This window comes from Pempheris klunzingeri, chromosome 13 (genome assembly GCF_042242105.1).
Source record: "Pempheris klunzingeri isolate RE-2024b chromosome 13, fPemKlu1.hap1, whole genome shotgun sequence".
Lineage (NCBI taxonomy): Eukaryota > Metazoa > Chordata > Actinopteri > Acropomatiformes > Pempheridae > Pempheris > Pempheris klunzingeri.
Window position 1 is genome coordinate 18,351,159 of NC_092024.1, and position 27,448 is coordinate 18,378,606.

Genomic DNA, 27,448 nt, shown 5'->3' on the forward strand with positions numbered 1-27,448 from the left:
CTGGCTAAGTCCAGAACATTCAGTCCCATGTGATTCATGCAAAGCTGTTAAAAGTAAATGGTTGTTTATCTCTCAGTGGTTTAAAAACTCACCTCGTCTTTACACTGGAACAGATATTCACTGCCGTCTCCAAGACTGTCAGAGGGGAAGGAGAGGTTAAAATTTATTGTGTGGAGAAATACAAAAGGAACAAGTGGTTGTTTTATACTAACCATTAAAGTAAAATAAAGAGTAAACTAGTTTCCCCAAAAGTGATTTTTCAGTAATCTAAGCAACTGAGCTTGAACTAACTTTTTACACATATGAAAAAGATGCAATTATTTGCTAAGTGAGTGCAATTAGGGCTACTAACGTTACTGAGACATCTGTGGGTTTGCTTAGTTTAGCTTAAAAAAAAAGATCTACCTACTAAAGCTCACTATTTAACACAAGATTTCTCAACAATTTACTCCATATATAAAAAATAAAAAAAAGACTGGATGTGGTTCTACAGGAGGTTTATGTGTGGGACTATTTCTTGGCTGGGAGCAGTGACTTTCTGGCAGCCCCAGAAACTAGGAACTCCATAGAAATGACAAAATGTCATGAAGTCACTCCACCCGGTCAAAAGGATGATAATAAACTTTATTTATATAGCACTTCTCCGACACAAAATAAAAGAAATATTGCGACACATAATCTCCCATTGAGTTCCACGGTTAATCTTCTCATGGAGCTCTTGGCAAGAAAGTATATTTCCCAAATTGCTGAACTATTCCTTTCAAAGTAGGACAATTACCAAAGCATGACGTTGGATAGGATTCTTACCGCAGTTTGGCGACATGCTTCTTTTTCTTGTAGTTGGTGAGGATCTCCCAACTGGCGTTACTGAGGGACAGGGGGTCCTCGCCGTGGTACGTCACCCCATGACCAAAACTTTTGGCATCCTTATACGCCGAGAGCTGGCCTGGCTTCAGCACACAGTACAGGTTGTTCCATGACCTGAGAGGAAGAAGAGGATTTAAATATTGATCATTTCAGGTAGCTAATTTCTGGAAATAATGCAAAATCTATTTAATTTAAACCCAATTAGGAGAGCCACAACAACATCACCACTCCATTAAGACTTAATTCATATAATTAGAAATAAGGAGTGTAGTTGGCGCAGCTCACTGCTCTGTAACAACTGTAAATAGTTTTTTTTTCCAGCCAGATCTTTTGTAAAACAGCAGTCAGGTGGTAGGGAAAAACAAAACTTTGTGAGATGCTTGTGTATTAACAAACTGACTTGACTTTTAATTTATTTTTAAAACTCACAGCTGTCAAACATGTAACTTTTACTCATTTTGTACTTTTTTCATCCACACCATGCCAACACCTGCTGGACCATACCATGTGTGTGTGTGTGTGTGTGTGTGTGTGAGCTCGAGCTCCATAAAAACAGACAATATATGGTGTATAACATGCATAACATATCGAGTTGTGAATGGATGCTATGCAGTTGTAGATTTCTAGAAGTGATTTTACTTCCATTCAAGGCAGCCACTTGATTCTTTTCACTTAATTACAACATGAAAATAAATTAGAAGCCTCTTGAAATTAGCTTGAGTTGTTTAATCCATCACAGAGAAAATGAACTCTGCATTCAATTTTGTGCCATGGTCCTGCTGTTTAGATTGATTTGATTTTGAAGTCTGAGTGCAAAATGTGAGGGACCTTGAAAATGAATGCCGGCTTGATGTTCACTCTGATGGATGAAAGAGGGTAAGCTAATTGATTTTCCTAGCATACAGATATTAATGGTAGCAAATGAATGTCGGGAATGGGTAGCAGAGTGATGCAAAGACTACATTACATGTGGTAAATGGGCTAAAATGTGCAAAAACATAACTGGGGTCCTTTATCTTTTACCTACCTATTTGAAGTCTTCTTTCCAGAGCCCTCCACATCGTGTTTGCGGCCCAGCACGCCCTCCTGCAGCACAGCCTGGGCCCTGAGGGGCTCCATGGGCATGGTGGCAGCCCTCTCTGGTTCTTTCGGGGTCACCATAGAGACAGAGGGCTCCAGCTCCAGAGACACGCTCTCTCTCATTTCTGATACTACGGGCACCGTGGAGTCACCGGCTGTCTCCGCCAGAAGACGTGAGCTGGGCTCAACTGCACCAGAACCAGACTGGAAGAGGAAAAATAGAGAAAGAAGCATCGAAGGAGAAATAGAATAAAAAAACAGGTAAATCAACAAATCAAGCTGCACATTTGGAAGAGATAGGAGGGCAGATGACCCTGATTTATGCATCTGTGATTATTATTTAAGTGCCCAAACTGGGTAATTTATTTTTTAAATTATTAATTATTATTTTAAATTATTTATTTAGATTAAAAGTAAGAAAAGAGTTTTAGGTCAAGAAAGTCAAGGAGCTCTTTTCAATGCAGGAATTGGTAAGAAACTAGCACAGAAGAGAGGGTGATTTTCTTTTTTTTTTTTTTGGTTGTAGCATTCTTAAACAGAGGTCACAGGATGATAAAGTACAGAGGACATGAACTGAGTGAGTGGAGGTACTAACCAGAGTCTGTTCCTCAATAGTGTAAAGCTGTGAGGATTCCTCTACAAAGCCAGTGTCGTCTCTCCTGCTGGAAAAAGGGCAGCATGAGGTCTGCATAAGCGACTTTAAAGAGCAGCAGGGTGGAGAACAATGTGTGTGTAGAGAGCGCAGCAAAGTTTAAAGGACAAGGCTCCCAGTGTTATCTACTTCTGTTACTGTCAACAAATCCCATGAAAAGACAAAACATTGCAACTTTTGAGATGATCGTCACTGAATAATTCTGTTTGTAGGTGTTATGGTGTGTGTGTACCTGCTGTCCTTATCTGAGCGTTGCTCATCTTTAATGAACTGCTCCATCTCCTGTTGCTGCTTCCTCAGCTCCAGCAACTCCAGCTGCAACACAGTAGTGAACAATTATTTGCTTCAACTTAGAAACAATATGTGACGCATTACTTTTTCTTAGTCAATATTTCTGACAAGACTGCAGTGTTTATTGGATGTTTTTCAGCAGCTATAATACCGTAGTGAGGCGCTCCAGTGCGGAGAAACGCTCTTCCCAAGTGGCGGTGGATTTCTCGAAGGCCTCGTGCCTCTTGAGGAGTTTCTCGACCTCGTCCACAGTGTAGCCCAGGTCTTTACTGGTCACATAAGGCTCCTGAGCGATCAGCCAGGCCTCCGCCACCGAGGCGTCCCGCGCAAACTGGCACACCTCCAGCACTGGAGGTGGTAAAGACAAGGGTTACAATGTAGTTGTTAACTTACAGTATGACCATTTGAAAAGTTCCTTCATAAATATTACTTCATACTTCTTCTGTAGTTCAAATTACTGCTGGGTATTATTTGAACTACACTGTTCAGTCAGATTACAGGGACACACCTCCCATTTGTTAACAAAAGAGCTAAGACTTGGCTTTATGGTTAGATTTAGGTAACAAAGTGAGAACATTTGAGGCCATTTTTTGGAAAGTTGTTTGAAAAATTCTAGAAAATGTAGACATTATTACAAAGTGGGACCATTTCAGGAAAGGGGGGCTATTTTGGGCAGGTTATGAGTTTTTTTAGAAAGTACAGACATGTTTGGAGGTGAGGTCATTTTGAAAATTTAGGATTTTTTTTGGGATGGGGGAGCATTTTTAAAAAAAAAAGACATAGAGTTTTGGAAAGGGAGGACTTTTAAGGCAACTACATTTTTTGGAAAGTGGAGACATTCTGGAAACTAGACATAGTAGTGACATGATATATTTTCACAAAGTTAGGATTTTACATACATAGTGAGTTTTTTTTTTATTGAGGAAAATTGATAAAGTGATAACATGTTAGGTGGTCAGAACATTTTCCAAAGTGCTGACATTTTTTGGAATTTTGATTTTTAGAAAATAATTTATATTTTTATAAATAAAAATTTTTAAGCCAAAAATCGAGGATTATAAAACAGAGAGTTTAATTGGAGAAATAGGTTGGTGTAAAACACGGACATTTTTTGTCGTACGGAAATATTATCAGAGAACATCTTTGTTTTTTGTCTCAGATAGGTTTTTAATTTGCAACAAAAGATGCTTATTGGGGTCTTGGAGGCGCTTTGATAATCTAAAGCCACGGTGATCTTTTGTGTGCAACAGTTTGAACTGCTGTTTGTGACAGCATAATGTATGTACGGGATTTGTTTTTAGGTTGGAGGTTAGTGTGGTTTTACTCACGGAGTCTGAGCCAGTCCCATCTGTCGTCCCACTTGAACATCATCTCCTTCCTTTTCTCCGTCAGTTGCACCAGCTTCTCCTTGATCTGACAAGCAGTTATACAGTGGCAGTTACATATCAGCATTATTAAACAACTCCGCCCCAAAACCGGCTATTATCCTCCACAAATTAGTATTGTGAGGTAATTAACCGCACGTTAAATTCAGGCCAGGGTCAACTGCTCATTTAAATTCTTTTGGCTTTTCCATTTCTAATTAGTGTTTGCTTTATAGTCTCCCTGATGAGTGTAAGATGAGTGGAATTTTTTCTTTCGTGGCGATCCAATTGGTTCCATTGTGTCAGACAAGAACAATCACTCCCAGAAAAGTAATTAAATCTAATGAAAGCAGCAATTTGAGGCCCAGTTGAGGATGAAAAGAAGCTGTCTCTGCTGCCGAGGCCTTACCTCAGCAGAGTCTCTGTGCTTCCGTGTCAGCAGGGCCTTGCCGAGGTCCATGCAGTCGGTGAATTTCACTCCCCTGGCTTCGATCTCTGAGCGGATCCCCTGGTGGTACTTCTGCAGGAGCTCCACGGATGAAACATCCCTAATGTGGAGGAGGAGATATAAAGTGATGAACAGGTAATGCAAGAAGTTTATCTACCTCTGTTGGTAGGGATTGGAACTGCAACAGTAATGACCAGGATTACATTTTAGGATGAATTAAAGCTTTTGTTTGCTAGAATGGCACAAAAAAAATCACTTACATTGTTTAATAACCTGAATATTTCTAATTAAGGTTTTTATGATTTTCATGTCACATCTAAGTACTATTTAACACAAATCAGTGAAGACCAACCTCTGAACAATAAGTGTGAGAACAATAGCTACAATGACGAATTAATATCTTTGTTCATGGAGTGCCTTGACAGCCGAATGGTCACAGCGGATGCCACATGCTTGCAACTACCTGCGGTTTGATTCCAACTTGCAACCTTTGTTGCATGTCATACCCCTCATCTCTCCCATTTCGTAACTCTTCAATATGGCTATCCAATTAAGACAGACAAGGCCAGAAATGTTCACGTTTATCACTCTAATTATACAGTATATAATGTGAAAGATAGTTTATTTATTCAAGCCTACGTTTTACTACCTTGTTGAGAATATTCACACCGCCAAAAAGAAAAGAACACATTTTAGTGACTGTTAACATGGATGTGAATAAAAAGTAAAAGTAAAGCAGGAGCAAGGGCAAGGTTTCAGAATTGTCTTTCAGAGGTCTGAATCAGATTCAGGAAAAAAGCCTCTCACAGTTTGGACTTTGCACAGATCAATGTTGATTCTATGTTGAAATTTACTGAATGGATATCAAACTGTGAAGTTCTTGTTCGAGATGTGCTCACCTGGGTTTCTCCTGAGTCTCTATCTGCTGGATGATGCTCTCCATCCAAGCCATCAGGTCTCGCACCATGGTGAAAAAGCGGAACTTCTCAGCTGTGTCCACCAGTTGCGCCCGGCGGCCGTCACAGGCGTCCAGAAGGCCCTTCCAGGCTTCCATCACCTCTCGCTCTGTGGCCTGGATGCAGTCCGCACTGCTCCCTGCATACTGGGCATGAAGCCGTGACGCCGTCTCCTGGAACTGTTGAACCTGGAGGACGGAGAATCAAGAGTCAAAATGCTGATCTAAATTACAAAAAAGACGAGTCTTCCTCCATTCAAAAATATGTCTTATTGTTTACATGGATGTAAGGACGGATGACCTTCACTGTGCAGAATAATTACGTGCCAAGTTTTGACATTAGATGGCTGTTTTCACATTCATCTTCTGAAGGAGGAAAGTTTCTCTGAGCTCACCACAAATTAAAAGAGTTTAAGGTGTGTAGGTGTGCAGGATTTAGACACATCAAACTAGTGTGGCAGCCAGTTGTGGTCAAATACGCAACTTGCACAACTGTCACAAGAGAAAATATGAAGCCCCCAGTGCACACACACAGAAAATAGACATTCAGTGAACTAGGAGACATTTTTGTCCTCTATTTAAACTTCCAGGTAATTTGTGGGAAAGCCATATAAGACAAGGAGAGTATTAAATTCTGTCTGTTGGGGATTTTTGATTGGTTACATCATGAAATCAGAACATGACTTTGATTGCGAGCATTTCTCTCACTTACAGGTATTTCCAAGACATATTATCTGGGAACTGCGTCTTTGACCCTTGTTTTCAAATTACGAAACAAATGTAATTTTATGTGGTAAATATCTTAAAGAGAAGCTCCACTTATTGGACTAAAGTTCATGCGCCCTGATTTTTTAGGACAAGCTCTAAATACAGCAGTGACATATTTTTACATTATCAAGTTATCATAGCAAATGTGTTAGCTAACAAATGCATGTTTACTCATCCAGCAGACACTGAGCAACATTGGCATTTCCTTAGAGTAATGCTGTATGTCTGCTACAAATATAAAAATCCCCCTGCCACCCCACCACCAGTTATGGGTTCTCAGCCTTTGAGGAAATTTTTGACAGATGCCATAATATTGCAGCACACTCTCCCTCCTCTAGATATGAATCATCAAAGTTTGCCTCTTGGTCGCTGCCTGCTGTGTTCCCTCAGAGTAAAAGGGCTGATCCCCTGTGTTGTACCTGTTTGCCTAGAGCAGTGATGTCTCTCTCAAAGGCGGCGTGCATTCTGTGGAAGGACTCGGCTTTGCTGAAGTCCTCTCCCACGTCATCGGGCAGCTCTTTCTGCTTCTCCTGGATCTGTGCCACTAGCTCCTTCCCATCATCAAAGTACCTTAAAAAGAGAGATGTATTTCTTTGGCTCTGTGTGTATTATCCTTCCAACTATAATCAAGATATCAATATCATTTGCACTTGTTTGGACATGATATGTTGCATTACAAGATTAGACGTGAAGTCCTAACAGCATCAGTCCAGATAACTGGCTGTCTTTCAGCTCGTGGGCTGGTACATCAATACTGTTTGCCTTACTTCAGAAGTTCGTAAGATGTTGTGAGGAGCTGAGCACGAGTGTCAATGAGCTCCAGCAGATCAGCCCAGCTCTCATTGATGCCGTCCTTCCACTCCGCCATGGTGGCTGCCTCGGAGTGGCCGGCTTCGATCAGCTCGTCTATCGTCTGGTTGACCATGTCCACTCGCTCCTGACCCACCATCCCCGTCTCCCGCGCGAACTCTCGGAACTTATCCCTCAGAAGCTGATGGGAGAAAGAAAGATATGCTTTTAAAAAAATTGGAAACAACAGAGCGAAAACATGTATGTTTTGTATGGACGCTGGAATTGCATTTGAATTGAATTCTCACAGGATAACGTGCGAGTTGGGAGCCCATAGAAAACTAAAATAACCAAAAAATAGTGCAGTGTGATATTCGTAAACTACGCACATCGAGTGTTTATCAAAATCACATGGTCTGTGATCACTTTACACCAAAAGAAGCAAAAAGATAAAAGCGAAAGCATAAAATCTGCAATCTACCATCTGGTGGTTTTCTCCTGTTCATCACTATGATTTACATCCTTTATTCAATTTTTCAGTTCTGTTAAACGTATAAATTGTAGTGAGTAAGCATAATTATCATGTCTAAACTTCACCTCCAAAAAAACTCACATAAAAATCTTGCCACATGTAGCTAGTGGATATTTGAGCCCCTTCATTTCATACAGGTTAGCACATTACAAAGTGCTTTACTGACTGATCAGTTGATATTAAGACATTACAAATGTAAACAGTTTGATACCAACGAACCAAAAACAAATTAAATTTTGTGGCTAGCCTCTCTGTATTCTGCTGTAATGTTAATGTTTTTCTTATTATCACGTGTGTGTGCATGTTTTTGTGTCGATCATACCGTGACGTGGTCAAGGTCCTGGCCCATCTCCTGAGAGGAGGCCACCACATCTCTCTCTGCAATCCAGTGCTCCAGGTCCTCCACCTCTCGGCTCAGCAGGAAGTGGTGGTAGGTGTGGTCCAGCTTCTTCCTCCTGTCCTCCGCCAGCTCCTTCAGCCCAGCGTACTGCTTATCCACCTGGCCCTGTCGCCTGATGATCTCCTCACTGCAAACAAGGTAAGGGCACAGGATGGCAGGAAATGAGAAAAATGAGAAGAGATTGGATTTAGGTTTACTCTAGATGAGGTGCTTGATTAGGATTCAGGACTTATGACTTTTCATGCTTGCCTCGCTTATCACCCTAAACCACAACTGACTGAGACAACATGATTGAATTAGCATCCTTCCAAGGAGTTCAGGTGTAATTTTTTCAGTGTGTACATAAAATTATCAAAGCACAAACCCATCAGGATGGTCCTCGGCAAACATCTTTTGGGCACGGTCGGCCAGCTTCTGAATCGAGTCAAAATAGTCATCCACGGCTTGCTTAAGGATCATGTGGCGCTTCAGCATCAGCATGGCACTCTGCTCATCCTGGAGCGATGGAAGAAGAGGAAGAAGAGGAAGAAGAGGAAGAATAATGAGGAGGCAGAAGTAAAACAGCTAAAAAAAAAAAATATGCAAAAAGGGGACTGGAGTTTACACAGCAAAGCAAAACAAAATACTCCAAATGAGCGTTCAATAGAGGGTGCCGGTTATAAAACCCGTGTCAACTTAATTGAAGTAAACCCTGACCATGTAATCATGTTAATGCATGCAGTGCCACTTGTTATTTCGCACAACATGATATGCCTTGGTTTGATTTAGATAATAAGATCTGTGTGTCAGACATCTGCGGCCACTTCCCTGAGCTAATCAACCTGCTTCCTTGTCCGTCACACTCCGCGCTTGCTCTGCTCCTCACCTTTGCCTTTTCATCAGCAATCATGTAGAGCTCCTGCTCCCCTATCCAGGCCTCGGCCTCGTCCGCGTCGTTTAAGTACTGCTGGGCCAAGTCGGAGCCGTTCAGCCTCTCCCTGCGCTTGGCCATCTCATCCTGCAGCCGGGCCCACGCCTCCTCCAGCTCCTTCAGCTGGTCCATGATACGCTCCGCCTCTGGTCTGCCCTCTGCGCTGGCAGCCGCCGCCATTCTCCTCCCTCGTTCTAGTACCTCTTCAACGCGAGGCTGGTGGCCCTCAATCTCCCTCTGCAGCGTCTGATGGACAGAGAAGGAGACAGTGCTGCATCACCGGAGAGACAATATGAAGCTCTCCCTCTGCAACTGCTTTTTAAAAGAAGTTCATCAACTCATATTTACTTTTGTAGTATACAGAATCATAAAAAACGTATCCTTATGGTTAACAAGAAATGACTACTGTCTCCAGTCATTTTTCAAGCAAAAATAGTGAAAAAATACCAGCTTGTGGTATTTTGTGAGAGGCATTTTTCACTATTTTCTGATATTTTATAGAACGTAATTAAAACAATTAATCAAGAACATAGTGTCGGATTAATCAATGCAGAAACAATTGTTAGATGCAGCCCCACAAGTAGAGATTTTACAGTGCAGCTAACCACAACTCTCTCACCTGGTTCTTGTTCAGCAGCATTTGCACAGTCTGAAGATTGTGGCCATGCTCTTGTGACATTGCCAACGGCATCCTCTCCTCAATCCAGAGCTGAAAGAGAGAAGACAGAGCAGATGAAGAAAAAAAAAGATGATGACAAAGGAAAGAGAAAATAGTAGGGACTGATTTTTGTCAAGAAATAGATGTAGAGAAAGAAAGCATCTGTCTACTGATTTTTACCCCTTTAAAAAATGTCTCTAATAGTAAAAACCTTTCTCTAAGCTGTCTCCTCCAGCTGACTTAAGTGGATTATAGGCAGTGAAACCAATAAAGGATTAAAGCTTTTTACCAAGATTCACCTGGAGAGTCAATTTCATGGCGAGAGCTGGTGGTTTTATTATCTTGCATACGAAGTGCACATACTGTAATTGAAAACTTAATTTCTGAATTAATAACTTATCATTTTGGGGGGAAAAACACCCTCTGAAGTTCAGGTTTCAATATTTCTAAAGTGTAAGTCCCAAAAGGTGTTATCTTGCTGTCATTCAAAAGACGACATTAATCCAGCACCTTTAAAATCTAACATTCTTTATTCTAATTTTGTGCTATCAATCATTTTGTGAGAGCAGGGACTTTCGACACTTTAATTTTGCTCCGAAATTGGATCCATGCTTACAAGCTCATCCGCTAGGTCTCTGCAGAACTGATGGACAGCCTTGGCGGCCTCCAGCTTGCCCTTGCGCTGGGCCAGTGGTGTGAGGAGCCGCTGGAAGTCCCCCTGCAGGGCCTGCTGCTCGGCCTCTAGCTCCGGCTGGTCCTCCCTGCCTCCGCCGTGCTTCCTGACGGCCTCCTGGAGCTCCTCCAGCTCCCGCTCCCGGTCACGCACCTGGTTCTCTGTCATCTGGCGCGGGGAGATACGATTAGGAAAAAAGATGAATAGCCTTTCAAGAGACTAATCAGGATGTAGTGGAGGTTAAACCCACCAAAAGTTAGTTTGTCTTCTTGCTGATGTTCAAAACTAAGTTTCACAATGCAGCACAGGCTGTAATATAATTTAGGATACTTATGGCGTTCTCGTTATTCTTTACAATAAATAATATTTCAGATGAAGATTTAGACACAGATGTGCAACGACTCAAAGTTAATCCAAAGAAAGCACATAAGCTAAAGCTAAAACTATAATGTATTTACTGCCATGGTGAGTTTAAGTACATATGATTTAAAAGGTCCATGTATCCAAAGGAACTGCAGACTCAATAAGCATGCAGATCTAAAGTATGTACAGTATATGCTACAAAGACACAGACCTGATGCTTCTTGAGCAGGATGTTGGCATTAGTCAGGTCTTTGACCTCCTCGTCTCCACTCTGTAGCTGCTGCTGCAGCTCACTGAGCCACTTCCTCATATCAGTCAGGCTCTGGTCGAAAAGCTCAGAGCGGTTGGCATCAAACAGCAGCCGGGCTTTCTCCTGGGTTGTAGACTCCAGCTTGTCCCACAGCTCGTGGAGTTTGGCCAGGCGCTCCTTAACGATGGGCTCAAACTCAGGCTTAGACTCTATGAGCTCCTGACCCTCCTTTATCCACAAAAACACAGAGAGAAGACAAAAAATTTAAACTAAAACCTGATTTTTGCAGCTTTACTTCAATAAGTCAATAGAAGGTAAAGAAACAGTAGCTAAGAGTGACAAATGCATTATTAGTGTGAATGCTGCTGATTTGTTTAAATCTTGTTCTGACAATCTTTTAGAAAGAGAACAAAGAAACACTTCATTTTTGCTCCTTTAAAGGCACAGAAGTTAAAAAATAAATTTTCCAAATTATCTTGCGTCTCTGTGTTAACTTTCTCTTATTATATGCTAATTATGAAAAGAGAAAGTTATTATATGATTTGAGTATTTTCATAGAAACATCCCTGTGTTTCCTCTTAAAATATTTTTGATCTTGAACTTGGGGTGTATACTTATATGTATCCAGTCAAATGATTTGGGGAAACTGGCTACCCCACCAATCGGCATAAAACAGCTCTTCACTGCTTTTGGATTGGATCGGATTGTTAAAATGTCATTCAGAAAAAACTTTGGTTTACATTTCTCAAAGATCACTCTGTATTCACTAAGGCATGTCCTCTAAGCTATCCACTGAAAAATAAAGAATTTGACCAAAAGCTGCTGTTTTGTAAGCTAAAGAAACTATTTTTTAGTTATTTCCAAAAGCTAATATGAATAGAATAGTAGCTCTTTAGATATCGTAATGATTTGTAGTTGTTATTAAGATGCCACTATGCCCCTCTCTAACATATTAAACCACTTGACAGACATACACAGGTGGACATAGACACATACACAGCGTTACCAACCTGATCTACTTTGTTGAGCCAGTCCTTGTTGGAGGCCAGCTCAGCCATGAAGGCCTGATGTTTCAGCCATTTGCTGTGAAGGTTCCTGGCCTCATCGTAGGAAGTGTCCTGAGCCGTCAGCATCTTCTCGTTGATCCACAGAGTCAGCTGAAGCATGGGGACGAAGGGTGAATATTAGGGATTAGAGAAAAAGATTCAAATCACCAACTAAGACTCAAGCACGCATGGTTACAAAACTTGGAAAAGTCAAGGAAACATCAGCATTTTAAATTTGTGCAGAGGTGACTTTCTGTGAGCAGGATTTACTTCTTTATCTTTTGAAAACAGAGCATTTAGCAATTAGCCAAATGGGACCTCTATCCCCAATAGGGAAGATACAAAATTTAGTCTGAGAAAGTTTCATCAAGTACCACTGTGTTACAGTAAACAGAGCAGAGTGTGTTTGGCAAATTGACTACAATAATCAAGAAATAAAAAGAGGAAAAATACTGTGATGTCAAGTCTCAGTGTGGGAATAATTAAGCTAATAATTAAGGTACTAATTGATGTTACACAGTGATTACATGAACAGTAAGCTGACGGTGAACTCACATCCTGGGTGTTTTGCAGGAAATGCTGCAGGTCGCGGTTGTCTCTGAGCTTTTCTGACACCTCCTGGGCTCTTCTTTTATTCTTGTTATGCCTGACGGTCAAACACACAACCAAGAAAATACATTAAAAATACAACTCTACGCCGAGCTCCACCGTTTCATTCAAAACGTCTCTCAGTCACATAACAGGATGTGTCGCTGAACGGCCCGGATCATTATGAGCTCCTCTTCCACACAGGAAAAAGACCTGAGACAGTAACCCAAAACGGTCGTCTGTCACTCTGCTACACCGTGAAGAATAGCTCTCACTTAAAAATCAATACCCATTATTGCGGGCTCCTGTCTACCAAGCTGAATTGTGGGAGTTAATGGGAAAAGCTCTCATGCCCTCTCCACTGCTTTTTGTTGACACTAATGATACAGTGATAAGAAAGCTGTTTCACTGCTGAGTCGGTTGAAACTCTGAAGAAGAGTAAGTTAGAAAGAAGATCTATTTTCTGTACAAGATGAAAGCCGGTGTGGTATTCATCAAACTGCTCAAAGTTGTTTTTTCATTGAAGAAACACACAACTCAATGTAACTTCCCAGTGGCTGAAAAGAATGACCTTCTACTTTGCTTTTGAGAGGATAAGCTCTTTCACAAAAACAAAATGGATGGCATAATGAACTGATCTGACTGCAAATTGGGCTCATTGTTTTGGTCTTTTTTTATGTCTGTGGTGATTGCAATGCTCTCTGTTGCATGCGTGATGATGTTATTTATTGCTTTGTCTTCTTTCTTGTAAAAGACAATAAAGAGATGTTGCCAAAAGGGATAAAAGTAACATTTTGTAATTAAGTGAGAGTTTAGTTGGTTCAGAGTAGATACTCAGTGACTGCAGTAGAGAAACAGAGATGAGCATCTTCTGTGACATGATTGAACAATGTATCATTGATTATGGTGAGTAATCATATTATGTTATATATCTATTTTCTATTCAATAGCCTTTTTTTGACGACACATCATTGAAATCATACTGAGCGTAAACCACCACCAAACAACAGACCTGTCCTGGATTGAGTCCATTTTCTCCTGAACTTTCCCAGAGTAAAGGTTGTTGCTGTCTACCAGTCGCTGTCCGACCTGCAGAGCGCCGTCAACCTTGTCCTCGTTGGCCTCCATGGTGCTCACAAAGTCCTCGTGCTTCTTCAGAGCTTTCTCGGCCCCCGCCAAGGTGTCGGGCTTGTCTATGTGAGCCAAGGTGTACTCCTGCGACAAAGCGGAGAGAAAATTAACAAAGAAAAGACAGACAACCCTGAAGACACACAACCAGCTGACTACATTATATGACAAACATGCGGTGTGGTAACTAACCGCGCTGCATTCTTCCGTACCACATTCTTGGAAATACCTGCAGCATCACTAACCTCTTCATTAAGCTAACCCTAATTCTATGGTGGATGAAGACTCTTCCATTTAAAGACAGACAATGTTGAGTACCTGGTTGTTGAGGATGGCCTGTACAGCCTTTCCGTCCCTCATGAACTGCTGGAAGCCCAGACCCTGGTCCAGGAGGTTCTTGCGGCTATCCCACATCTTCTGCAGTTCATACCAACCACGATCCAGCCCGTTCAGCCTCTGCTCCAGCTGCTGGTACTGAGGATCATCCTCCTGACCCTGGGTGACCTGGGCACCGGTGTCTCTCACACGGTGATAGTCCTCCTCGTGGTTGTTTATGTCTTCACGCACAGCGTCATGAAGGCTGAGCTGCTGCTCGGCCTCTGGCAGCATGGCGGGCATTTCCTCTGACGCCACTGCCTTCTGGGTCTTGAAAAGCCAGGACTGGAAGTCATCCAAGTCTTGGAGGAAGGTCTGTAACTTGCTGACCTCGCCCAAAGAGTCCTCTCTGTCTTTCAGGGTCTTTCTTAGCGTGTCCCAGGCCGCGTCCAGCTGCCCTCTGCGGGCCAAGATGTCATCTGCGTTCTCCGGATGGTCCTTAGCCAGCTGGTCGGCCTCTTTCCTCAGGAAGGTAAGCTTGGTGTCGATGGCGGCCAAATCTCTCTCCATGCCAAACAGTTTCCTCTGGATGGTCATGACGGCTGCCAGGTCATTGCCCAGGTCCTGTGTAGACTCAATCACCCGTGTCTTGTCTCTGATCCAGGCCTCTGTCTCATCACACTCCAGCCCGTAGTTGTTTAGACTAACAGCAGAATCCACTTTCCTCTTCTTGTCCTCCACCATGGCTTTAAAGGCCTCCCACCTGAAAGAGAATAATATTCATTTAATGTTTAAATCACTATAATATCACCTGAGGGTGTGTTTTACCCAACCACGAGCCCTCAATATGTTTTTCAAACTTCAGATCTGTTAGTTCCCAATAATGTCCTGAGGCTTTCTGGAGAGAAGCATGTCATTTCATAATAATTATAGGGGAAGCAGTAATTTCTTTGGAAGAGCCTGTTCATGTACTGCAAATTCAAGTATATGTATTCATTGCATTTACTATTCAGTTATGATTGGAAACTTCAAACTTGTCCATATCCGTTGAACTGTACACTTCCCTGTGGATAAAGTTTACATTATTGTGTTGTGCTGTGCTGACCTGCTGCTTGCAATATACTGGAAATAATTGGAAGTGTACACCAATTGAAAATTTGACCAATAATTAGTGCTAAATTATGGACTTCTTTCCAGGAAATTTCTTGGAAATTATTAGGAAATTACAGACCTGTAAAATAAAGCATCACCAAAACATTTGATTCAAAATGTTGATGTGCAAAAAAACATGTACATAATAAATATAGAAAATATTCAAAGCACCTCTTATTCAGTCGCGTCTGACGTTCTTTTCCCTCTTTGGTGCGAGGGTGTCTGCTGTCCTCGAGCTGTTTCACGGCTCTATTGACATCATCAACCCTCGACTGCATATTTGCCATATCTTGTGCTAGAATACTCAACCTGAAAACAAGAAAAATGCTAGTTGAAAGAAAACCAGTACAAGATGCATAAACACATGAGTACTAGACCTGGAAAAAATAGTGCTACTTCAGGGAGATTAAAGCTTTTTAATATTAATTTGGTAGCACGATCGTCTCCAGATTTTTGATAATTATGATAACAAAATATGTCCTGTGTACCTATTCTGTACTACTTCCAGATCCTCCAGCTTGTCAGGCACCTCTAAACCCACCAGCCACGTCTCCTTCTGTCCCATCCAGAGCTCACAGGCATCTGTCTCACTGAAGATGGTGTACAGGGCCATAGTGTCATCTAGCTTCTTCTGTCTCAGGTCAGCCAGAGACATGAGCTCCATGTACAGGTCCTTGATGTCTTTCAGACGTCTCTGGATATCAGGGGTGTTTTGCAGCTCCTCTGGCAGCGCATTGGCCTGTTTGGATAGCGAATCTATGGTGGCTCCATTCTTGATTGCTTCATTCTTCAGGTTGTTGTGCTTTTTCAGTAGTCGCTGGGTGGTGTACTCGTCTTGGCCCACGTCATCGCTGCTCATCTGCCTCTTGGCGTCCAGCAGCCAGGCTTTGAGTTCATCGGCATCTCCCTGAAACTGGAAGAACCTCTGGGTGTCCTGGAGGTTCTGTTTCCGAAACGCAGCCAGCTCCTCCAGCTGCTGCCACTGCCTCCTGATGCTGTCCATGCCTTCTTGAACCTTCGGGGAGCCGAAGTGCTTGGACTGGATCATCTTTTCTCCCTCAGCCAAAACCTGTTCGAGGTGGGCACGACGGGCTCCAAGCTCATCCTCGAAGGCGCTGTGTTTGCTCTGGAGCACCAGCACGTTCGTCAGGTCCTTGCCATAATCCAGGGAGGAGAAAATGTGCTCTTTCTCCCTAATCCAGCTCTCCAGCTCCGCCACCTCCCACAGGAAGTTCCAGAAGTGGCGGGACTGCTCCAAGCGAGCCCTTCGCTGGGCCGCCAGGGCACAAACCTCCTGGTAGCACAAGTCAAGGTGCTGCACCCTGTCGCGGATCACCTGGGGATCACATGGCTTGTAGCCTGCGGGAAAAATGAAGGACAATATAATCGGTACACATATTTACTCATTTCACTTTCTCTGCTTGCTTAATTCTTCTCAGGGTTTTAAGATGCTGGTGTCTATTTCAGCGTAAACTTGGTAGAGGGCAGGGCATTATCATAGAACTAACACATGCAAACACTCACATTAAACTCTATGACCAATATCTGCAATGGGAGAAAATCTAAGCGAAGATGGGGGGGAGTAAATTCCACATAAAGGACCAGATTATGTGTTTATTGTGAGGTTACAGTTGTAACTACAGCTCATTAGATTTAGTACCTTGATTAAAATGAAACTGAAAATTAATTGAACTTAGTGTATTTTGGTGTAAATAGGTGTAAATAACGTTATTTTATCTTATGAAACACAAGACAAAATGTTTGATGATAACTTTCAGCCTTTTTGGACTTTTTCCATATTTAAAGCTACACACACATTTGGTAGGTGTTCAAAAAGTCGGCCCTCGTCAACGTCCATGGCGTGCACTCCATTCAGTGTCATTCCCACCCACTGCACTTACTATCTCCATTGGCAAACTTGAGAGCGGCAGCACTGGCGTTCTGCACTCTCTCAGCCTGCAGAGCGATGTCGTTCTCTAACAGAGCATGTTTCTGTAACAAGTCCTCCACTTCCAGCAAGTGTTTCCCAAAGTCAGGAGAGAGAAGTCGTGCCTAAAGAGAGGAGGCAACAATCTGATCAGTGTCTGAAGAATAAATGTTATTAGCTGATGAATGAATGCCCCCTGTGCTGCACCTTCATGTCATCTATCCAGCTGATGATGTACAGCATTTCCTGGAAGATCCTCTGCAGGGTCAGGTTCTTATCCAGACGCCCCCCGCGAGCCTTCAGCAGCTCCTGCAAGTAGTCCCAAAGACGCAGGATGTTGTCTTTCTGCACGTCGATCCGTTTGGCGTCATGGTATCGCTCAGACTCCAGCTCCTTTGAGATGTTCACCAAGGCTTGAACACGTTCTTCGTATGCAGAAATGTCTGTCTCAATGGCATCGTGCTTTTTCTTCGCTGCCTCCACTGCAGGCAGGTCGTAGCCAAAGTTATCCTGGGAAGGAAAGTAGAGAAGCACACATTCTTACTTTTTAGATTTTAAGAACATAAGTTAATTTTGCTAATGACACACATGAATGCACTTTTCTTGTAGTGCAGTATTTACGGTGTGCTCCTCGTAAATCATTTACAAGTCTGGTTTTTAAATATTTCAAATCCAGCATTGTTTACTTCCACATGTAATAGCTAGCAGTTTTCTTCTTCCCTGCCTTTGCTGGTGCACTGCACCATATGTTGGTGCATTACCACCACCTGTGGGTGTCAGGGGGACAACAAAACAAGGAGCCAGTCATACAAAAACAGTCATACAGAGCTACTGCTACACTCCACAGGGAGCCTTTAAGTAAAGAATTCTTTTCTGCTCATTTCAACATCTATTTTTGCTAATGAACACATGCATGTTTCTTTTCCTCTACCCAACTTCTTCTTCTTCTAAAAACAGATGCTATTTTTTACATGCAATAGACACATTTTAGTTGACTTTTTTCATGGCTCTCCATGTTTCTGCTGTTATAATAATCATGTGTACAAACGACACGCTGCAAATACTGTAAAAATCTGTACTTTTTAATGTAATTTCATTTCATTAGGTGGTGTAATTGCGACACCTCAGAATAGGTAACAGATAATCACATCATATGATGTCCATAATTTTGTTGTTGTTTCAGCATTTTTGGACCTTTTTCCATATTTAAAGCTACAGACACGTTTGGTAGGTGTTCAGAAAGTCTTTACCTGAGCCACTAGCCTCTGGTTCTCTATGAGCCAGGTCTTCCTCATGGCAGCCTTCCTGTCGAATCTTCTCGCCATCTGTTCCAGCTTCTCCTGTCTGATTAGCTCGTCTCTCAGGACGCGCTCCCGCTCGTGCTCCGCCCTCTCCAGGCGCTCCCAGGCCTGCATATTGATGATGAGATGGATGAGGGGTATGTAGTTTTTGGTACTTGGAAGGGGAGTTGTAGCAATCTGGTGCTTTTCATTTCAAATTTAGGGGTTCTTTGCTTGATGTCCACAAACAAATCAGAGGTCAAGGTCGACTACAGATTATCTTCTAAAGTTGTCTAAAGGTATTTAGTATTACATTCAAGGACGCTGTAGAGGAGATGTCTGCTGATTAATTGTTTCCTATTAATTCTGTTGATCTACTTATAGATTAATGAACCAATCTACTTACAATACCTGTGAATATGTTTCTCCGTCATACACCTTTCCTGTGCTAGTGACATGTCAGTGTTAATGTTCTTTCTTTTGAGCGACACATTTTTCTTGCTCCTGCAGTGCTGTCAGACCTTTATTTTCCTCAAGAGGTGCTTTTATCGTACAGTTTATTCAATTGCACTATAGTATTACCAGTATAATTGAATTTATTAGTGGTTTAATTGTTGCCTCGGGATTGTGCTTTGCTACATTAATGGATTTTGTCCATTTAACTGAGCTGAAAGTCAGAGCTTCAAACACAGTTTTCTTGTGTTGGTCAAAAGAGAGATTATCTTTACATTGAAAAAAAAAAACAAAGTAAAACATTATCTAAATGAAAACTGCAGCTTTTGGACTCCTGGTTAAACAATACAACCTATCTGAAGACATCACCCTGGGATTTTGCCAATTTTAATGCACGTTTTTTGTTATTTTCTGACATTTTATAGACTAAATGATGAATCAATCCATCATAATAGTAATAAAAAATAATATGAAGATTAATCGATAAGGGAAAAGGATCCTTCTCACCCTGTTGATATCCGCGACCAGAGCTCCCTCTTTAGGCGTGTAGACTCTCTGGTTGTTGGCCCTCATACGACTCTGGATGGTGAACAGCAGCACCTCCAGGTTTCCTTTCTCCTGGAACCTGACAGAAAACAAACATAAGAAATGGTAAAAATGGTACAAATAACTGTACATTTACTGCAGTTATGGGATCAGTTGGCATCAGAAATTCAAACCAATGTTGACATTTTGTAGCATTTATAACTTATGAATTAGAGACATCCTTCTCTACTTTACTCTTGCATGTATTCAATGGCAACCTTTTTTTTACCGACTGTATGTGGACGATCTCTGTCTTTTTACAATCCCTGAGTGATTCCCACACTAAGGTGTGAACCACATCCACCTCCACGCACATATATAGTCCAACTGGTTTCATTTGAAGACCTGTGTGTTTGCTAATCATTTCTTTTTATCTTTTACCACCATATTTATCAGTGCATTCTAAATAATAATTATTACAAGTTCCTCTTTTATATGTTGTTTTGCTTGTGTTCCAAGACGCTTTATCATGAGGTTGTTAACATGCATTTATTAAAACTGAAAACAGTGTCTGATTTGAATTACTTTAAACTATATGTTTGAACTTAAATAAAACAGACTGAATTTGGCTGGACAGACACTCATCATACAAGAAAACACACATCACACATTAGAACACTTACAAACCTTAACTTGATAATAACGTATGTTGTTATATACATATATTTTAATTTATTTTAATCTATTTAATCTAAATTATAAAAGAAAAACACTGGAAAAAGAGAACAAATTAGAACAGAGACTAATGTAATGCTATTGGCACGACTCACTTGGGCGGCTTCTCTACAGTGCGGTAGGTGTTGAAGGCCTGAAGCTGCTGCTGAACTCCAGTCAGAGAGTTGGCAAGTTTCCTATTGTTCAGCACGATGATGGTCTGCTCGATCCACGTCAGCAGGTCTGACGCCAGCGTCTCGTACTTATCAATCATCTTCTCCGTCTCGATGGCATGATCCAGAACCTGAGGAAGGAGGTCAAAGTCAGGCAAGCGGGCTCAACACATGAGTGCATATGCGTGCGTCATCTTTCCATCTCACCTTTCCAACTCTCTTGCCCTCGACAGCGAGCTGCTTCATCTTTGAGAAGTAGTGGTAAAATGCCACGACGTAGGTGATGATGGACTTCTCATCCGGGTTCTCTGTGAACACATCTGCAAAACAAGATGGCAAATAAGTCAGTCGCAGCCAAGCCAGAGACATCTCTGGTCCCAACGTCTTTTTTTTCCACCAGGCTTAAAGCTCATAAACATTTATTTCTACAGGAAGGCACAGCCTCCAACGGTCACTCGCCTTCTGGGTCTAACAGTTTGGTCACACCAAGCTTCTGCTCCGCTACGTTGAAGGCGTTCTGGAGGTTGTGGGTTGGGTTGGACCTCTTCAGATTGCCGTACTCCACTAGATCTGGCCTGTGAGAGAAAGATGGAGAAAGTAAGAGAGCAAAGTCAAAAAAAAAAGTGAGACGGTGAAAGAGATGAAGGAGAACGAGGAGGAGAGACACTGAGCAGACGGGTTTCGTGTGTTTACATTTCAGAGCTGCTGAGAGTGGATTTGGACATTCATCTCCTTACCGGTGTTTGTGTATGAGAGCGTTGAAGGCCATGCCGTCTTTCCAGCTGGTGGTGAAGTTTGTGATGTTGACATTGGGATACCTGCAAAACAACAGCCAGGGGATGTCATTGACTGTACGTGAGGGACATTAAGTTCCTGTTTTAAATCAGTGTCTGGGAAATGTTCTGCTCCTCAACACGTATAATTATGAAGCACTTATTCCTGCAGCTTCAGGCCTGAGCAGATGAAGTGTCTTCCCAGAATATTGGCATTTTGTGATTTGCTCCAAAGGTCACAAAAGACTTGGACATTTCAGAATCCAATTAAATGCCAGCAAATTTAAATCACTTTAAATTTAAAGAATAGTTCAATATTTTGGGAAATTTTCTTATTCACTTTCTTGCCAAGACTGGAATAAGTAAATTGATTTCACTCTCATCTGTACATTAATAAATATGACATTGCAGCCAGAAGCCAGTTAGCATAGCTTAGCATGAAGAAAAAGGGGAAACGGCTGGCACGACTCTGTCTAAAGGTAACTAAATTCACCTGCCAGCACCGCTAAACTAATTATAGGAATACTTTTTGGGGGGAAATACGTTTTTATTGTCTTTGTTTGTGACAGAGCCAGTCTAGCTGTTTTCCCACGTGTCCTTATGCTAATCTAAGACAACTGTCTCCTTCAACATCAGGCAACTTCATATTTAGCATGCAGACATGAGAGTGGTATCAATCTTACCACTTTACTCTCTGCAGGAGAGTGAAAAACAACATTTCCAAAAATATCAAATTAAAGAAAATAAACAACAAATAAACATAGTCTGTAAAGGGTAACGCAAACTGTGAGCATAATTTTGGCTGAACATTTACATAAAATTACTTCTTAATATCAAAGTAAAAACTAGACATTGCTTTATTATTTGCACAATGTATTTTTTGTAATTAAACATTGTGATAAAATTGAAAACTGGTGACAAACCATAAAGTTGAAATAATAAAATTAGTCATTGGTTTCATTTATAGAGCACTATTTAAGATATTCAATAATGTTTTACATAACAAGATAACTATGTTAAAAACCTAGAAAATTAAAACTATAAATTCAGAGTAGCGCAGAGTTTTAAGAGTTTTTTCAAAGTCAGTTTTGAACTGCACAAAAACACAGCCAAAAAATATTTTACCCACTAAAACATTTACAGCTGTGAATAGGAGTCGACTTTCATACCAATTCCCAAAGGATATTTACAACAGCTTGGTGATGCTAAAGGTCGCAAACCCCTCTTACCCTGCAGTTTTCATCTGACACCACAGAAGAAGAGCGTCCTTGGCTGAGCGCGTCTCCTTCTGGTCCGCCTGGCCCGTTTCCACAATAATGTCCTGGATCTGATGGAGAACAACAAGCACAGCTGGATGGTAAATAATGAAACTTAACTAATGACTGTGAGGTTTTCAATCAAACAAGAACAATTCACGATGGAGAACAAAAACCTAACTGATAGTAACAAGTCGCCCATTGGATGTAGCTAGACGGGAACATTGTGGCACAAATCCCTCTTTGAAATACATCATGCATTACTGCTTCCAGAAACATTAGGTTTTATTTGTGTACAACAAAACTAATCTCAAGTGATGCATCATCAGGGTTATTAGTCGACTGGATTCTCACAAATCTAAACCAGTTGATAGACCAGGGTCCAGTTGATAGACGGAGAGGTGGTAATTATTGAAGTTCTTATTTTCCCACACAGTGGGCCAGTAATTAGAGCAGCGATGTGATCTGAGAGACAGGTCCTGAGAGAGGGCTAAATTTAGCCAGCTTTGCTTCTCCTTGCTTTATGCAGACAGAAAAGATAGAGACAGGACCAAGTCAACTTCTTTCTTCCCAGTCTCTCTTTTTTAAATTCTTTTTTGAAAAGGCTGAATAATGCAGGAGGCCGTATTGTTTGAAGTAGCGTGTCTAAAAATAACGGTGATGCTGTCAAATTAAAAATAAATATATGCCCCCACCAGGAAGATAAAAGAGTCAAACAGACATGTTCTGATGTTCTGGATGTGCTTCTAACAGCAGATAATAATGGCTGGAACCTGAAGGCATCACGTTCGAGGAAAAAGAAGTCAAGTCAAAGACATCCCAAGGCTGCATGTTGAAAATGTTTCTGTGCTACATGCTCACACAACCAAGTGAGAATAATCACTTAATCAGAGACTACTTGTCCATCAAACACAGCTGGTTGTATACAATATAAAATATCATGTAGTTTTCAGACCGGAAGAGTAATGGTGACATTTTCAGATCTAAGAAAATCTACAGGAATGATGAAAAAGATTGTCTCTGGTTGTCCACTCTTTTCTTCAGGTGGTTTAAGTTTCACTACAAATGCGCCACTACTGCGTGGGTAGTGTTGTGGTGTTATGGGATGATTTAAATAGCTGAACTCACATTCATGTCATGTCACATTATGTACAACACATAAACTACTTCAGAATGACTCTTAACAGTAAGGCCTACATAAAGCTTGCAGAGGTTATTATATTTGCACAGCTTCGTGTACAAAGCACGATTTTCATTATTACTGCTTTAAATAGTTCTGTTTCTCTTCAGACTGATTCATGAACTGTTGTAACATGAATTCACAACATTTATTTTCTGCTTTATTTCGTAGAGAGAGACAGGAAAGGCAGGGACAGAGAAGGGATGACATGCAGCACATGCAGCAAAGGGCTGGACTCTCACCCAGGCCGCTGTGGTGACGACCCACCCTAAATAAATGGAACGCTCTCCTCCAGGCGACCTACTTCTCTCTTAGTAATTTATATTTAATTGTCCAATGTTTTTTAGCAGTCATTAAAGTAGAAACACTAAGATATACTTCAGAGGCTGTGCTTGTGCTTTTTTGTGCATCACATGAAATCACTTGCAAAACAGTAAATACTAAGTTTTGCTTTAACATCTTCAGCCTTTGATTGTGTATAATTAATATAAAAAAATGAAAGGGAAAAGTGATTCAAATCAAAACAAGTAAATAAAGGTCAATATGAGCTTTGAATGTAGCCAAAGACTACATTTACCTGGAAGCGAAGGATGATGGTCCAGATGAGACCAAGGATGAGGCGATGGTTGCCGTCGACGATGTCGTGGGAACCCATGTTCTCCAGGTGGACCCTCTGCTCTTTGAGGAACTGCAGAGCCTTGTCCACGTTCTCCAAACAGTGGATACGCATCCGGCCCTTAGTGGGTTTTGGCTAAAGACAGAAATAAGAAAGAAAGGCTGAACATATACAGGGGAAGTTATAAGAGAAAAACCTAAACATGTGAGGTTTGGTGAGGGAGCTTCTTACCAGGCGTTCACCGGAAAGCACCTCCAGCAGTTTGATGAGCATGCGTCCGTCCCGCAGGTCCAGGTAGAGGTCAGAGATGCGACAGCCGACCCGGGACAGGATCGAGTTGACCCATTTAGTGAAGGTCTTCTTCTGAACCGCCTCACGCTCATCTGATGGGAGAACAAAGTTAAGAGAGAAAGAACATGAGCTCTATGAATAATGAAATAACTTCAGATCTAAAGAACAGCACCATTGACTCTGGTGGGGATCAACTTCTGATAGATGGAGGACCCTGGTGAGAACTGAAGAAACAGTGAAATCTTGCAGGCTAAATTAATCCAATATACCCAGTTATCCTCATTAGCTAGTCAGCTTTGTCTGCAGCACATATGGACTCAAAAATGATTTTTTTTTTACGTCACTAATTTGATCCAACTCTCATATTAATAGTATTTCTAACCTTGCATCTGGTCTGCCTCCGACAAATATGATTTCCATAACCATGCATGGGCCAATTATGAGACAAAGCCCCCCCATATTGATATTTTGAAGGTTTACCAGAACTCTCTGGTGCTGCTGTTCAAAAACTGCACCTTAACTTAAGTATTTAGTTCATGCTGACGATGATAAGAGGCTGTCTGACTCCTGTCCAAAGCTTCCTGCCACAGCAGGTCCACACTGACACTCCTCTGCCCAGATATTAAGCAAATTACTACAGCACACTAAACAAAATGTTTAGTGGAAAACATCCAAGGGAACATGGGATGAGGGAAGTTCTATTTTCATAAGCAGAGCTTTTCTGCTGTTCTGATTTACCAATTTTACTGAAATTTCACTGTAGCCTCAGTGTGCCGTGGAGGCGTAATATGAGGGGAAAAAATAAACAAAAACAAATCTTGGATTGGATTTGTTTGGCAGATATTCAGCGTTAAAAGACTCTGATCCGGAGCAAAAAAATGTGATCACCACTAGTTTTAGCTGAGCTCTGCAAGTGTCCAACAAGAAACAGTATCAGTCACTTCAAACAGGGGCCGTAGGGCCGCTGAGACTCCCTGGTCTGTGCCCGTCAGTAATGCATCCATGTCTATGACTAAAACTTCAATTAGCCATTTAAATGGTCAAACTTAGCACAGTGCTGCCCTGCTGGCAAAGACAGCCTCGCTGTGACACTGTCACTGTGGTGTCAAATGAGGACATGTTAAAATGTGGCTGCTTTAAAAGAACTGGACCACATTATGTCCGCTATATACTTTTACTGTGCGTTAATTTGAATTACAGCAGTAAGTCAATCGATGATTTTACCCTAGTGGCACCATCACCTTGTTAAAATGGCAGTTTTGACCTTTTTGCTCAGCCTTTGGAGCAGGAGCGAGCTCTCCTTGGTCACTCCTGCTTCGGTTATTAAACAGCCGCCATGCTTGACAAGATTACTGACATGACTTTTTGTAGACAGGCCTCCTTTAAATTTGACAGACACCACCAAAATGGAGACTGCCAAGGAACCCATCTATGTCTCCTCATCCTCCCAGCAGAGCAGCTAGAGAAGTGCTGCTGCATAATAACATCACATGCATAAAAAGCAAACACTTTGCATAGTTAAGCGTAGGTGTACAGCACTTATGCTGAAATTCCTCGACTGCAGCTTTGCCTGAAAACTCAGGAATGACTGGGTGGAGAGATGCACAGAGTACGAACGTCAGACTTGGAGAGGGTTTTTGGGAGGAAGAGCGGTGCCCACATGGTGACACATCTTGCCGGGCTCATGCTCACACTTTAAATGATATTTTAATCCACGGCAGATGTGCCTCCCACTCAGCAGCAGAAAATAAAACAAATTTTGAAGGGACCATATGTCGGCATGACCCAATGTTCTATACTCTGTTTATTTTGTTTGCGGACACACTCGATGTGAATGGGAACGGGGGAGGTGTGAGTGGGTGTATACTTGTGACTGGGGTTGTATTTGCATTTTGTAAGCAAGCAAATGGCCAAAATCTACCAGTGTGATTTCAACTTTCTCTTTCTGCATGCCCAGTCAAGCACAGAATACAGTGAAGAATTAGAATAGTATAAGGTATGTACTGAGTCAATAGAATCGAGTTGTCATTGCTTTCACTGTTTCTGTTCTCAATATATTCATTTTACAGATGATCCAAAAGCTTGGGAACATCTTTAAAATCAATGCCACAATATTAACAAACACATAATAAACATATAATATGAACATTATAAAATCCTATAAAATGCTTGAATAGTTTCACATTTTGCATCAGAGAAGGAAAAAAAAGGCTTTTTTAAGTGGAAGAACAGTTCAAGTGTTAAATGAAAACATGGCTCATTTTGTTTGTACGTTTCATTACTTAATCATTCATTGAGCTCTCAATTAGTTTATTTAACAGAACAATACACGGGAAAAAGAAATGCAGCAGATGTGACGCATCTTGCTAAAAATAACTGGCAGTTTTATTTCAAATTAGCTGAGAATCATTCATTTGAACTGTAGAGTTTTATGAAACATTAACATCATAATTTGATGATATTTGATATGACTTAATGCCAGTAAAGGATCCTATTAAACTTTTTCAAATGTGAATACTTTTGATTTTTGTGAGCTTTTTAGGACTTCTTGGACTATTGGAAACTCATCGACATTTTTTACTATTTACTTACAATTTGTAGACCAAACAATTGATCTAATCATCAAGTGATTAATCTATAATGAACCTAATTAGCCCCAGTAGAGATGTAGTTTTTGAATGTCCAGGTGGGGTATATTAGAATAATCTGGCACTTGGACTGCACCCAAAACTCCCAGCAGCTCTTTACAGTTTAAAGAGACATTTTCCCCTCAGTCATCCCACCTTGAGACACGTGACTTCCCCTCAGTCTGCCTGCTAGAGTTTGCCCTGTTTATTCCTGAACCCAAATATGACTGCAAACCACAGAGTGCAAAGGACTGCATCCTTAATGACTCGTGTAATAAATGATTCAGACCCTGGGGCTGTGGAGAACAAGCAAGGAACAGCTTAAGAGGAGGAACAGGAGAAGAAGAGGGGGGAAAGAAAGGAAATGGGGGTAAAGAGAAGAAGTTAAAGATATTGGATTAAAG

General features: G+C 41.4%; 1 protein-coding gene across 5 annotated transcripts in view; it reads right to left on the reverse strand.

The window, feature by feature from the left end:
* sptb (spectrin, beta, erythrocytic) overlaps positions 1–27,448 on the reverse strand; it is a 44,468-nt gene that overhangs the window by 3,583 nt on the left and 13,437 nt on the right. For 3 of the 5 annotated variants that reach the window (XM_070841976.1, XM_070841977.1, XM_070841980.1), the window contains 34 exons: positions 24,358–24,509; positions 24,088–24,261; positions 22,304–22,401; positions 21,039–21,119; positions 20,761–20,876; positions 20,509–20,621; positions 20,245–20,432; positions 19,397–19,514; positions 18,407–18,565; positions 17,364–17,666; positions 17,131–17,281; positions 15,718–16,588; positions 15,401–15,538; positions 14,081–14,840; positions 13,647–13,849; positions 12,602–12,692; positions 12,011–12,157; positions 10,962–11,228; positions 10,331–10,555; positions 9,676–9,765; positions 9,012–9,302; positions 8,511–8,641; positions 8,069–8,273; positions 7,193–7,416; positions 6,845–6,995; positions 5,602–5,846; positions 4,664–4,802; positions 4,219–4,303; positions 3,042–3,238; positions 2,832–2,914; positions 2,543–2,609; positions 1,895–2,151; positions 808–981; positions 93–135 (listed from right to left, as the gene is read on the reverse strand). In XM_070841976.1, coding sequence (XP_070698077.1) covers positions 93–135; positions 808–981; positions 1,895–2,151; positions 2,543–2,609; positions 2,832–2,914; positions 3,042–3,238; positions 4,219–4,303; positions 4,664–4,802; positions 5,602–5,846; positions 6,845–6,995; positions 7,193–7,416; positions 8,069–8,273; positions 8,511–8,641; positions 9,012–9,302; positions 9,676–9,765; positions 10,331–10,555; positions 10,962–11,228; positions 12,011–12,157; positions 12,602–12,692; positions 13,647–13,849; positions 14,081–14,840; positions 15,401–15,538; positions 15,718–16,588; positions 17,131–17,281; positions 17,364–17,666; positions 18,407–18,565; positions 19,397–19,514; positions 20,245–20,432; positions 20,509–20,621; positions 20,761–20,876; positions 21,039–21,119; positions 22,304–22,401; positions 24,088–24,261; positions 24,358–24,509 — 6,737 coding nt within the window. The remainder of the gene's footprint in view (positions 1–92; positions 136–807; positions 982–1,894; positions 2,152–2,542; positions 2,610–2,831; positions 2,915–3,041; positions 3,239–4,218; positions 4,304–4,663; positions 4,803–5,601; positions 5,847–6,844; positions 6,996–7,192; positions 7,417–8,068; positions 8,274–8,510; positions 8,642–9,011; positions 9,303–9,675; positions 9,766–10,330; positions 10,556–10,961; positions 11,229–12,010; positions 12,158–12,601; positions 12,693–13,646; positions 13,850–14,080; positions 14,841–15,400; positions 15,539–15,717; positions 16,589–17,130; positions 17,282–17,363; positions 17,667–18,406; positions 18,566–19,396; positions 19,515–20,244; positions 20,433–20,508; positions 20,622–20,760; positions 20,877–21,038; positions 21,120–22,303; positions 22,402–24,087; positions 24,262–24,357; positions 24,510–27,448) is intronic. The other 2 variants (XM_070841978.1, XM_070841979.1) reach the window with 1 other exon arrangement.